Source organism: Lagopus muta, chromosome 2, assembly GCF_023343835.1.
Source record: "Lagopus muta isolate bLagMut1 chromosome 2, bLagMut1 primary, whole genome shotgun sequence".
NCBI classification, from domain to species: Eukaryota; Metazoa; Chordata; class Aves; order Galliformes; family Phasianidae; genus Lagopus; species Lagopus muta.
In genome coordinates, this window is record NC_064434.1 from 78,061,533 (window position 1) to 78,074,796 (window position 13,264).

General features: G+C 35.9%; 1 protein-coding gene across 1 annotated transcript in view; it reads left to right on the forward strand.

Annotated features, from left to right (window-relative positions):
- The window catches only part of CRIM1 (cysteine rich transmembrane BMP regulator 1), a 165,552-nt gene that overhangs the window by 101,056 nt on the left and 51,232 nt on the right, over positions 1-13,264 (forward strand). Inside the window, exon 5 of the mRNA XM_048937861.1 lies at positions 5,270-5,391. Coding sequence (XP_048793818.1) covers positions 5,270-5,391 — 122 coding nt within the window. The remainder of the gene's footprint in view (positions 1-5,269; positions 5,392-13,264) is intronic.

Below are 13,264 nucleotides of genomic sequence, written 5' to 3' on the forward strand. Positions count from 1 at the left end.
GTTTTGATCCTTAAAATAAATATCCCACTCCTAACCTTACCCCCAGTCCAACCTCCCCATTCACTGGTATTATGTCTTTTTTTTTTTTTTGGAGTGCCTGTTCTTATTTTCGTAGCCATTATGCCTTATGCTTGGTATGATCTCTTTGATCCTACCATCAAAACAGCTTTTTTGAGGCTACTAAGCCCTTCTCTCTTTTCATCTGTTTAATAACAGAAGTAAATGAACCAAGATAATTAGATTTTAAATAAAAATTGTCATTTATAAATACCTCATTTTTCTTTTTCATGTTTGAAATTCTGGTGACAAAAAAAAAAAAGGAAAAAAAGAATGATGTTAGGAATGAAGACAAAAAGAAGAAAAAAGGCAAATAACCAAACAAAATAACAAGTGACAAAATTATTTCTGCTGAAAGAACTTTAAAAACTGAAGGAAATTCAAATGAAAAAAATAGATTATTTGTATTACTGAAGCTGCTCTTTTTCTATCTGCAAAACATTAATGAACACAGTTGGATTTTGAGAGTAGTCTTTATTTACTATTTATTAATTTATTTTATTTATTTATTTATTAATATTATTTATTAGTCCTTTATATACTCTTCATTTACTGAAATTACTTTTGCTTCGCTTTTGAAATTTCTAGGATTTCTTTTTTTCTTTTTTAACGTGAAGAACTGAAGAAATTTCCTTTTTACCAGTCAAATTAATTCTATTTTTTCAGTTTTTCCATCAAAATTCAGTACCTTTGACTTCTGAGCTACGTTCTGGTTCCTTCCTGGACATTCTGCCACCTTTTCAGGTTGTGCTCTGTGATCTCTCTTGGATGATTCTTTGATTCTCTTTTTTTCTCTTTCTGGCTCTTATTGGTAGACTGTATTCTCTTGTAGGACTGTTCTTACTTACTAAAAGGACATATTCCTCCTTGTTGACATTTCCTATTAGGGTATGTACTGCTATACTGAGGAATGTGTTTGCTTAGAGCCTTTGCTCTAATAAAGTATTTGACAGTGAGATACTGAATGTCATCTTCTTGGTATGGATGAGGGGGGATGATTTAAACTCGGGAAGATTTAGATTAGATGTCAGGGCGGAGCAGTGAGAGAGTGACAAGGTGCTGGAACAGGCTGCCCAGAGAGACTGAGGATGCCCCATCCCTGGAGGTATTTAAAGCTAGGTTGCATGAGGGCTGGGCAGCCTGATCTTGTACTTGATCTAGCAATTGGCAGCCTGCTTGTTGAAGGGAGGTTGGAGCTTAATAGTCTTTGATGTCCCTTCCAACCCACGCCATTCTGTGATTCTATTATTCTATTCTGTGTTGAGAGACAAAGCAACAAGTAAAGTTACCATCTCTTGTGGAAGCTCTCCTTAAAGAAACTTATGCTGTGTGTGTATTCCTTAGGCAATTTATAACTGTAGAAAGAGGAGCTCAGAGGCAACACTGTGCCTTACAAATCAGCAGCCTGAACGTCTGAATTTCATAGAAATTACTTTGTGAGGGATCGTGGCCACTGTCAACAGACTTTTCACAGTCTGGCCTACTAAATTTCCTCCAAACCTAATGCTCAGTAACTAGGCTAAGGTACAACTGTGCACATGGATAGCTGCATGTGATGAAGCCGAAGCTGGAATAAAACTTCCATCTGTCTTCTCTAAAAGACTCTTCAGAAAAGAAAAAGAAAAATTTAGTAGTATAAAACTGATTTTGCTCTCTTATTAAGAATTGGATCACTTATTCAAGATTTCCAGATGTTATTGTTCTGGCAGTGCTTCAACTGTGCTCAGCTACCAGAATTCCTTGGGTTTCTTCTTGAAAGACTTCTGTCTCCAAAACAATGTTTTCCATGCTAATAGCCTGGAAGATGGTCAAAGATTTTCCTAGCAGTGCAAGTAAAAGAATGCAGAGTATTTAAAAGTCCATCTGAGACTATTTGCTGCTTTGACATTCTCCCATGAATGGATTTTCTTTATCCAAATGGGAAGTCAACTTAGAAAACTTTGGAGGGTAGTGTCTTCTTTGATTAGACTATTGCAACCTTTTTGCTGTTTTTGAATGAATATGCTAAGCTTTCATTATTCTCAGTGGGAGGGATTCATTTCTGCAGAAAGGAACATTGACTCCCAACAATCTTCTAAGCATCTTTTTGGCTCATGTTTTAGAAGATTGTCTACTGTAAGTTATTTGTTGGTTTGTTTTTTGTTTGTGTGGTTTTTAGACAGTTTATTATTAAAAGTAGTTGACTGAGAAGGTGGGAGAACAAAGAAGCTATAAGCTAATAACCTAACCATTTAATATTCTCCCAGAAATCAAGTCATTCATGATAACATGTGAGACAAAGGACAGGAGCCCAAGTCACAGGACTTGAAAAGTCAAGATCCACAGCTGTATTTCCATTTTGTCTGCCATTTTCTCTGCTGATGTGAATTTTAATTATTTTGATTTGCATATTTTCCCAGAGGTTATTTGCATGTTGAATATAGGATGGTAGAAGATAAATGTAGTATTTTTATTTAAGCCTTTAAAATCCCTTTGGTTTTGTCTGTACTTCTTTATTTTTAAAGATTTTTTTTTCTTCTTCAGGAAAATGTAGGCACTTATTTCAGAGCATTTTCGCTTGCTGTTGATTATTTTTTCTTTGTCTCAATTAATATATTCTCTTTATTGAGGTGGAGAAAAGTGAGATATTAGTACAGATTTCTGTAAGATTACTTACATATCTTTGTGTGCTGTTGTTTTTTTCCTTTGTTTTTGCCAGTGGCCTTATTATAGTAATACTCTTGGGTATAAGATCTGCTTTTATTTGTAGGATGGCAAAACGGAGGGATAAGTGGTTTTGTTTTTTTTTTTTATTTTCTTTGAAGGGACCTCTCTGCCTTTTGTACATCCCACATCTTTTCCTTCATTTCTGCTTTTTACCATCCCAACTTTATCCCCTCATTGTCAAGCTGAAGAAGAAAGCGGCTGACTAATCTTAAAGGTAAACAGCTGTCACAAATCCTTCAGGTTTTTTAATTCCATGCAGTACAAATGGTTTGCTTTTTTTTTTTCCCTCTTACATCCCTGAAGGCAAAGGGCATATAGTAAATAAAAAAGTTAATTTCCTTCCATCTCTCCCTTTTTCTTTTGTATTTGCAAGTAAGTTAAGGAAAAATATTATTGCTCAAATCAAAGATATGATAAATAAAACTTAAATTTCTGTAGCCTGTCTTTTTTTGTTTTAGTTTGTTGTCCTTTACTGTTAAGACAAGTGTAGCACTATCAAAATTTCTGAAAAACATTTTAAAGCTGTTGGTATACCTTAGGAAGTATGTGCATGGAGTATTATATTACATATAAATGAAAGGACTGGAGGGAATGGCCTCTCGTTGTGCTGGGGTAATTCAGATTGAGCATTAGGAAAAATTTCTTCTCCAAAAGAGTGATCATGTGCTTGAGTGGGTTGCCCAATGAGGTGGTTGAGTCACCGTCCCTGGAGGTGTTCAAGAAACATTTAGATGTACTAAGGGAAATGGTTTAATGGGGAAATATTGGTGGTAGGTGGTAGGTTGGATTGGATTGGATGATCTTGGAAGTCTTTTCCAGTGCTTGTGATTCTATGATTCTGTGATTCTACTTCTCTTTATTTGGACATATTTAATGACCAGATAATTATTTATGTGATGAATTTGTGAAATGAATTTTGAAATGTGGTGTAATAATTCTACTTTTTCAGGGAGTCTTTTATCCCCTTACACTAACACATTGTTGTAGTAGAATATTTTAAAACTCATTTCAGGTATTACACTAAAAGTCCTGAGAGATCACTTGACCTAGCTTTTACTTTATTACTTGGAAATTTCCTTTCATTGATACCTTAGAATGAAGAGTAATACGTTTTTCTAATGCCAGTGAAGTTAAAGGAAGAACTGTTAAAACTTTCTCTATTGAGAGGTGTCTTTTCCTCTTTCACTGAACCCTGCTTGGGAGAGGAGAACCAAATTTCTTGCTTTTTGAGATAAAAAAACAAGCAAGTTTTTTTTGCACCAGTAATGTATCTTACTAAAAAATGTTTTAATTTCGGAATTGTCTTAGAATACTTAGATGTATTTGAAATAGTAATATATAGAGTTCTTATTTTCATTTCTTTAACTTACAATTAAAGGATTTTCTTCTGAATTCTTTTTTTCTTTTGAAGCTGATGTGTATTTGTAGAATTTGTAGAATTTGTAGAATGTTAAATTATTTAATAATGATGTAGAATGTAGAATGCTAAATTAATCTACACTTTTTAATTTAAAATTCTGTCATCTGCATTTAAAAAATTTAAGTTCTGTACTGCGACATTACTTGGCTATGATATTTGCATATTTCTCTTTCTTTGTTGTATCTCCTACTTTTATTGACTCATTGCTGCTTATCCCACTAGTATGCCCAATGTTTGGGGCAAGGACTCTGTTAAACGTAGACTCAGCGTACATCTTAAGTCTTTGACTTTTAAACATTTATGGTAAACATAAAATAGAGAATCTGGAAACAAATGTGACTACTGTTTAACACATTTTATGTCCTCCAGTTCTTTAAGATATTTTCTTAATTCGGGAAATAGTATTTGCAGATAGAAAATGGTTTTTAAATGATCCAATCAACTAACCACAGTATTTAAATATTTACTCTTCTGCAGATAAAGGAAGCACCATGGAAAAAAAACCCAAAACAACCTGCAATTATTTTCATTTGGCTTAGATGTAATGATTCTCCATGATATCTTCCTCTCTTTGATTATTCCTTATATAAAATTGGCTGTAATACAGTTTCCTAATGAGAGGACACAGTTTCTTCTGACTGGGTACAGTTACTGCTTATTAGCATTTCATCAATTTCAGTTTTTCACAGAATAAAAGGAGAAGCATAAGTTTTCAAATTAAAGAATTTAGCAATTTTTAAACAATCTGGAGAAATATTCAACTGAAGTTTTGATGTTGTACTATATGACCTTTTTTGTTTCTTTGCTGGACAAGCAGAGTTCAGATAGTTATAACATTAAAAAAAAAGACAAAAACCCAAAACACAACAACAACAAAAAGCCACCCTTCCTTCTCTCCCTCTCGCCAAATGCACTTCATGTTGATAAATGGTCTTGGTCACTGTGTTAATAAACGATGATTCTAAAATATGAATATACTGAGACTGAAACTTATTCTACAGCTTTTCATTTTCCCTTTCCTTATTCTTCCCACTTATGTGTGAATCTATTCATTGATGGGGTTTTCTTCCTTTTCTTTGGTTTCAGATGCGAGTGTCTCTCTGGTTTATGTGGTTTCCCCATGTGCGAGGCAGGCTCCGTTCCTCAAATAGTTTCGCGTGGAGATGGAACACCTGGCAAGTGCTGTGATGTCTTTGAGTGTGTCAATGGTACGTGAAGTTTTCTCTTGTACCTGGAGAGGAGGATCTTGCGTCTTTGGGAGAACCTGGGTATATGGTTATTCATACTATATTGTCAAAATTTGAGAGACATAATTTTCTTTGAGTTCATTCAGTAAGAAGTAACTGGAAGTGTAATTGAAGGTTTATAGTGGGAAAATGTCCATTGTAAGTTGTGTCATGTTTCTTTAATTCTAAAGTATTTTTTTCTCTCTAAACCCAAGGAGTTGGAATTTTAGTGAAAAGCTCCCTCACTGTGTGTTTTCCAGGTGCTTTTTGGCCAGTTACAAGCACTAGATCCTTTTTAAAGTGTTGGTTTGTTTGTTTTTTTTTTTTTCGCTAAGAATTGAATCTCCTTCTTGCAGTGTTGTAAAGAAGAACTGTTTAGACTGTTGGGTTCCCTCTAAAAAAAAACACTTTAAATAAACACAGTAACTTTTAGCACAAGTGTAAAACCATTGGAAATTGCAATTCAGTATAGGAATAGACTGATTCTCTTTTTTTTTTTTTTTCCTTCCTGATGGAAATATTTAGAAAAAATTACTTAAAGAACTTAAATTTGTTAAGTACATTTGTTATTTTTGATTTGTTATGCAAATCTCAGGATTGCTCAGAGTTGTGTGTGGTGAGTTGGAAGAGACAAATATTCAGCTGTTGGAGAAAAAGATTCTTGAAAGGCTGCATGGTCAGATAATTTCTGAGCATAAAAAAATTACATGTTGGTTAAATATTTACTTATTATTTATTTTATATACTTAAATATTTATTAAGTGTTATTTAACATTGTTCCATTGTGTGTGATGACATTCTTAAAACTATTTTTGCATTCTTTACTGCATATGCACATAAATGTGTACATATCTAATATAGACACTCCTCCAGGAGAATGTTTCTGATGTTTACACATAAGAATATTCTTATACAGTTTTCCTGTTGTTATAATATCTATTTAATGATATAATTAGGAGAACAGAAAGCTGTCGGGATCATCAGTACTGATCCTCTGAATTACCTTGACATGAAGGAATAACTTCACATAGTCTACAAATTACAAAAAACAAAAAAAACATGGTTAGTGTATGTGGTGTAACTGCATTGTGTTATTAGGTGACACTAATGATGTACAGTGTTAAAGCACACAAGCCTTCTGTACTTCGTATGTGTGGATGGGATAGGGTGGTGGAGAGAGGGGAGGCTGTCTGGAAAGGGAAGAGTTGGTTGTCCCCAGGCAGAACTGACTGGTGTTGAAGGGTGGCATAAGGGCAGCAAAATACAGATAACATAGAGACTCTGTTAGCATCATATTGCCTTTGCTGTTTGTCAGCGTTTGAAGTCAGGTCAGTGTTTTTTTGACAAAAGCTTTTCCTGTATGTAATATTGAGCTGTTTTGGAAGTTCTACAACAGATTTGTAGGTCTTGTGTGGTTCTCTTTGTAACAAGTACATGCTATCTCAAACTAGTACTGGCTCGATCCATCAGAAAAACATGCACTGAGATACCTCAGTAGCAGTTATTCTTGCATGTTATGTAGCTGTTATGGTTATTCCTGTCACATTGTAAGTACAGCAGTAAGTCATTACATTCATTGTTGCTTTTAATCTGAAATTTACTTAGGTTGCTCCAAAAGTAATGCCTCCTATTTATTTCCATGGAAACTACAACAGATACAAAGAGCACAACACTAGTTGATAGAACAAATTCTTAGCTACAAAATACTATTTCTCAATAAAGCCACCACCATTAGCTTTGCATTTTCACCAGCAATGAACAAGAGCTTGTATGCAAAAATCTGTACCAGCAGAGGTGACCCACTGTCACCACTGCTGAAGCACACCACCACCACCTCACTGTGTTCACATCCACAATTTTGTCTCCATAAATGTTCAGCAAGTGTCAAAGTGTGTCAATGAGTGGCATTTTTTTCTTCATGGAGGAACTCAGTGACACCTTTTTACTTCATATGCACTTCCATGTCAGACAGCATTCTGTCAGACTGCCATTTTGCTGTCGTCTGCCTTCTCTCATGGGAGAGGCTGTAAGGAAAAAAATGATTCAGCATTCAATTACAAGCATCAACAAATGAATCTAAATAGATTGAAGGCTACATGTGCAGCAAGAGTGGAAGTGTTTGGAAACAAGAGAGCATCCAAAATGCCTATTCTCTAATTAGGTATTGACGCATGGCCCTCTTGAATGTAGCTTGTGCCGTAGCACATACTGCCTGGGAGCTATGCCTTTAGAAATTTGAGAGAGCAAATTGCCAAGCATCCTGCAGCTGCTTTCTTCTGTCAGACAGGGCTTTCACTTTTGAATAAGCTTCCTTGAATGCAGCAGCTACTTTAAAAGGGTCTCTGATGGCTTTATGAAAAACACTCGGTTGCCTGTGTGAGAGTGGGCCTAGTTACTGTGTCCAAGAGCTCCAAGGTGGATGGGAGAAGGCTGCTTTCTGCCCCAGCCTTGCCAGGAGTGGCTTAGAAGCCCTGCAGCTCCTTCATTGCCCCTGAAGTTGAAGGCCAGTCTTCTGTTGCCCTTCCCCTTGAGAATGGAAGTAGCTAGTGCATGACCCAAAATAACAAGCTGACAGTGATGACAACTGCCACAGGGAAACTGTGACCCCTTCTATATTGCTTTTCCAGGCTTTACTCATGATAACATGGAAGTGAGCTCCTAAATCATCAAGCTTATTCACTCAGTGTGACATATAACCTATGCTTTATGATGGCATCTGTAAATTTTTTTCCAAATTTGAGAAGATATCACTGATGTATTCAAGCCGTTTCTCTTTCATTCTATATCTCCTGGTTTCCTTCACACTTCTGGCTCTATAAAGGAGGTACCGCATTGGAGGAGAGCTTAACTAATCACACTTCTTGTCACCTGTTGATGCCATTACTCCTCACAGGCTTTATTATTCTGTTATTAAGCTCACAGTGTGGAAAATGTTAAAGGTAGTGCCATTACTTATAAAGGGAAATATGAATCACCTTTTTCTAAAGGGTGCATCAGTGAGTGCTAAAAACATTTGATAGGGAGAATATGGTGCCAGCCTGAAACATTTTCATTACAACAAATAGATGGATCCAAGTAGAGCACTCCACAGGCATCAGTTTGTTGTAGGATCCCATTATTCACTATACTAAGCCTCACAAAATGTATGCGAGAGGAAAATATTATTTTCCATATACACAAAGAAATAAAGATTTGACCAAGTTAGTAGAGTCTGCCCTGGAGCAGAGAACTGAGTATAATCCTGATCCTAAATAAATATAACTGCATGTTACTATCCAGGCATCTAAAACCAAACAGGGATATGTTCTAGATTTGATCTTGACAAGTAGTGGGAATTGTATGAGATTGCAAAGATGGAAGTTAACTATGAAACGGTAGGTTTTGATTTTCCTAGAACAGGAGTGAGAAGCCAAATAATACCTGGACTCCAAGAAAGCAACTTCAATAAGTTGTCAAAGAGCAGGAAGGATCCTATGGAAAATGAATAATGAAAAAAAAAATGGTATTAATGAAAATTAATACTGTTCTTTAAAAAGTGAGTAGAAAATTTACATTGCTGAAGTGATAGTATGGGTAGTGCAGAATGGATTATTTTGGATAAGGCATTACTGGAATTTAAGAAGAAATGGTACAAAAAATAGGATTGGAGTCAAAATGCAAAGGATTATTATTTTGAAAATATGCATAATCAGTAAGGAATGGCAAGATGCAAAATGTGGCTTGTGGGGAGCAAAAGACAACAAACTTAAGTAAGTAATAAATGGAACATTAATACTAAAGGAAGGTAATCTTCATATCTTTTTGAAAATAGGCTCAGTAGTTGTAGGGTGCATTTTGTTTTTTTCAGATTTCTTACTTCGCAGAAAACCTACTGCTAAGCATTATTATTTAGCTATAATGCCAAACCACAACCTTGTGTTAACTGATTTGGGTCTTTTTCCTGCAATTTTAAACTTCTCTCATGCATTGGAGGCAGATCACAGGTGGGCTTGTGATGAATGATGAGCTATGGCAGTTCTTTCAACGGTGCTGAGATTTTTGCAGGTGCTTGTGTCCTACTGACATGCCTAGAGCTAAACAGATTACAGCATGTACTTTCTAGTTTGGTAGATTGACAGAGAGTACTGATATTTAATTGTATTCCTCTGTTACATAGGGCATGGTTTGTTTCCAGGAGTTGCTTGGCAATTTTATATACAAAATTTGGCTCAACAAGGAGATTTTAGAGTACTGCCACAGCGCTTGGTGGCCCCAGCTCCTCCTTTGGCTGTCCAGGTGGATTTCTGTGCTACACCTTTAGCTTACTGCATGATGCTAAAAAGATTTTTTCTGGAAGGATATATAGATAAAAGGAAGACAGCCTAGAGGAAAGCCAACAATCAGACATTTAGAAGCATAAAGTCATACAGCAAAAATAAAAACTGAAAGGAATGTATGTATTTAAGCCTCAAGAGGAGGTGGAGATGGAGACACCCAGGATCAGTCCACTTAAAAGCAAATATGCAATTTGGGGAAAAATAATAGAAAGCATTATATATACCCGGCAGCTCTGGAGATGGGAAAAGCAATGAAACTTGAATAAGTTACATTTTCTGTGTGTGTTCTGTCTAACCTGAATTACTCTTGCTGCAATTTGAACTTTGTAGCTGTAGCTGAACTGTGGTGTTCTTTGGTAGTTTGCAGTTTCTTAGTTACTGATGGGCTTAAAGAAAAGGCAAGACTGGGAAGGTGTTAGGTGGAGCTGCTTCTGTTGTAGTTGTTTCTGTTGTAGCATCTTTCTGTGCTCTTCTCTCCTCCCTGCATGGTGACTTGAAAATAAGTTTTCCTTCTCTAAAGGCAGTGCCATAAGGTCTTGTCTAGTGTGAAAAGGAAAAAAAAAAAAAAAAAAAAGGCATCAGTATCAGCCTGTGCAACTGTCTTTCCTCTGAAGAAGTTGCTGGGTTACTGGAGTGGAGTCTGCTGGTGAGGTAGACAGTAGTAGAAAACAGTTGATGGAGATAGGCACTGTGTATAGCTTAAGGCATCTGGATATGTAAGTGGTTTCTAGTGGGATGATACAGACTTCCTCTACTAGAAACCTCACTATGTAAATCTAAATTTTTCCATTTGGTTTAAATGTGAATTTTTCAGTGTTGCAGTTTTCTATGGTTATTACGCCTCAGTGTCCTTTTCTTTCACAGTCTGCAGATGCAACAAAATAACAAGAAACAAAATAATGTTTCTTTCCTTCAAATAACTACATAAAAGCATGTAAAAATAATTACACTGACTCATAAATAATAGTTAACAGGTTTGTCTTAGTCCTGATTGATGTTCCTAGATGCAAGACTAAAGGACTTTGCAGAGTGGTTCCACAGATGTGTTAACAGGGAATACATTGCACACAGTACTAAAGTTCGAAGAGTAAGAAGCCAAATATTTTCTTCCACCTGGCTTGCTTTGTTATGTTTGCAGGTAAACAAAAGCATACAATGTGTTGCCTTTTTACATTCTATGAACTAATTCAACTGAAGTTTCTCCTTTTATTTTCTAAACTCCTTATCAGCTGAACTTTTGAAAAACAGAAAGTTTTTCAGTATTTTGTTTATATTGACACAGGGCTGAAGTTTGTCAGCTTCCTTCCCTTTCATTTAATGGAAAGTTCACAGCACTTGCACCAATTCCTTCCAGGAGTCTGGTACAAATTCTTCTGTAGACTGAAAGAATGTCCAAAGTGCTGCAACTACAAATCTTTTCGTCCTTTAAACAACAGAAAATTGTTTTGAATCTCTCTTCTTCTTCAGATGGGCTAGAAGAAAATGCCCAAACTTGCCTGGAGAGAGTTGATGCCTGAGCATCTTGTGTACTTGAAATAACCGTGCGCAGAATAATGCCTAGCAAAGACTGGATTGCAAAACTCATGCATGTTTCTGAGTTGTTCTGTAACTTTAAACAAAGATAACCAAAAATACAGGGAGTCTACAGAGGTCTGTGTAACAGCAAATTTGTTTTGGAGTGGTCCAGCCTTTAGATCTTTATTAGATTTAAGGGTACAAAGTAAAACACCATAGAAAACTGATTTGGTAAAAAAAAAAAAAAAATTGTGTGTCTGCAGTTTGAAGATAAAGGTCTTCAGAAATGAGCACTTTCTGTGTCCACGTAGCACATGTCTGCATGTCTCAGTGCAGCTTTGACTATAAGAACTCTTGCAGGACTCAGAATGTAAAGGCTGGTTCCCACTGAAGCAATCTCTAGAGCAAAATTTATGCCAGAGTTCTCCTTGATTTAACTGTGGAGCAGGAACTTCAATATCGAGTCAGCCGTGCCCTCTTAGTCATGCATAACTTGATATTGTAGCACAGATCTGATATCTGTCCCATCACAGTCGGTGTAAAGCCAGCCGGAACACTTCATTGTGCTGGGTCATGTCTGCTCTGCTCTGGCTCCTTCCACAGGTTTGTGGCTAACTGTCTGTGCCCAGACTAGATCTTCTGTCATAGACTAACTGATAGCTGGCAAATGCTGAAATCAGTTTCATGAATCCCTGGTCTGGGCAGCTGCCTCATACCTACTGTGTCATTTGGTAGTTGGTATCAGAAAAGGGATTTCAGTTTGCAGGTACACTTGACTGCTTGATGCTGTGCACTTCAGTCTGTTGTAACTGTTTTGTCACATGGGGAAGTTTGGTTCTTGAAGAATTTTATATGCAGCATTTTCTCCAATGCTCGAATAATAAACTCGTGGTTGCCAGCCTTTCAGAAAAGGTTGTGTTTATTTAATGATAGCTTTATACTCGTTCATTCTGTCATGGCTATTATATGTTGGTCAGTAAAGCAATAAAATTACCACTATTTTAAACAAAAACAAGTGAGAGAACTCTGAGTATCTTCCAACATACCCCACTAAAAGAAATGTGTTGGTTCAAATTCCACAGGGAGATGTTGGATTTTTTATTAGACTTTCACTTTTGTATCTGAACCAGGAGTTCTTATTATGTTTGTTCTGGCTTGACTGAATCATTAGAGTGCACAGATCTAGCAACAATAATCCTTGTCTTATAGCTGAATGCATATGGGTAGCTCAGTAGTTCAGTGTGAATACATGTACACTACCATAAATCTTGTTTGTAAAAATATACACACAATGACATTTTATAGCATTTTTCATTGTAAGAATAAAATAGATTGTTTCCTCTCAGGAGTTACAGTTTCTTGCTTACTGTTGTTTGGACATTTTAAAAATGAATGATAATTCATGGAAGATGTATCTACTTTCCAAACTAGGCAGAAATTGAGATCTACTTTTAGAAGGAGGGGAGGAGAAAAGTAAAGAAAAAGCAAAAAAAATCTAGAAAGCTGCAATCAAAATAGTAAAGTCAGGAACAAATGGATTTAAATGCCTTCTAAGTTCTTGGCACTTTTTCCTTTTTAAGAAGGTTTTTAGACTAACAGCTTGAGCTACATAAACTTGAAATATTTTTCAAGTGTTTGTTTATGTGAATAGCTTTCTAATGAGGTCATAGCTGTTTTCCCGGACACAGTGGTATTTCCTCTTTTTACTCTTTTTTTTTTCTTTCTTTTTTTTTTTTTTTTAACACTGCTTTCTACATTATGCCTTGAAGACTGAAGAGGCATGTAAAAATCAAAGATTGCTCAGGATAATTCCAAGTTTCAACTCTAACATTTTAGTCATATTAAATGACTTGAGACCGGAGCTCAGCATAACTGTGAGTGCAGGGAACTACTAAGGTCCCTGAGATACTTCAGAATTTTGAAGAAACCCTACATTAATGTCAAGAATAACCTATATGAAAAGTCTTCAGACTCCAAAATTAAGAAGATTCAGCAAATCCTGGATTTTTATTTAAATGTTTTCA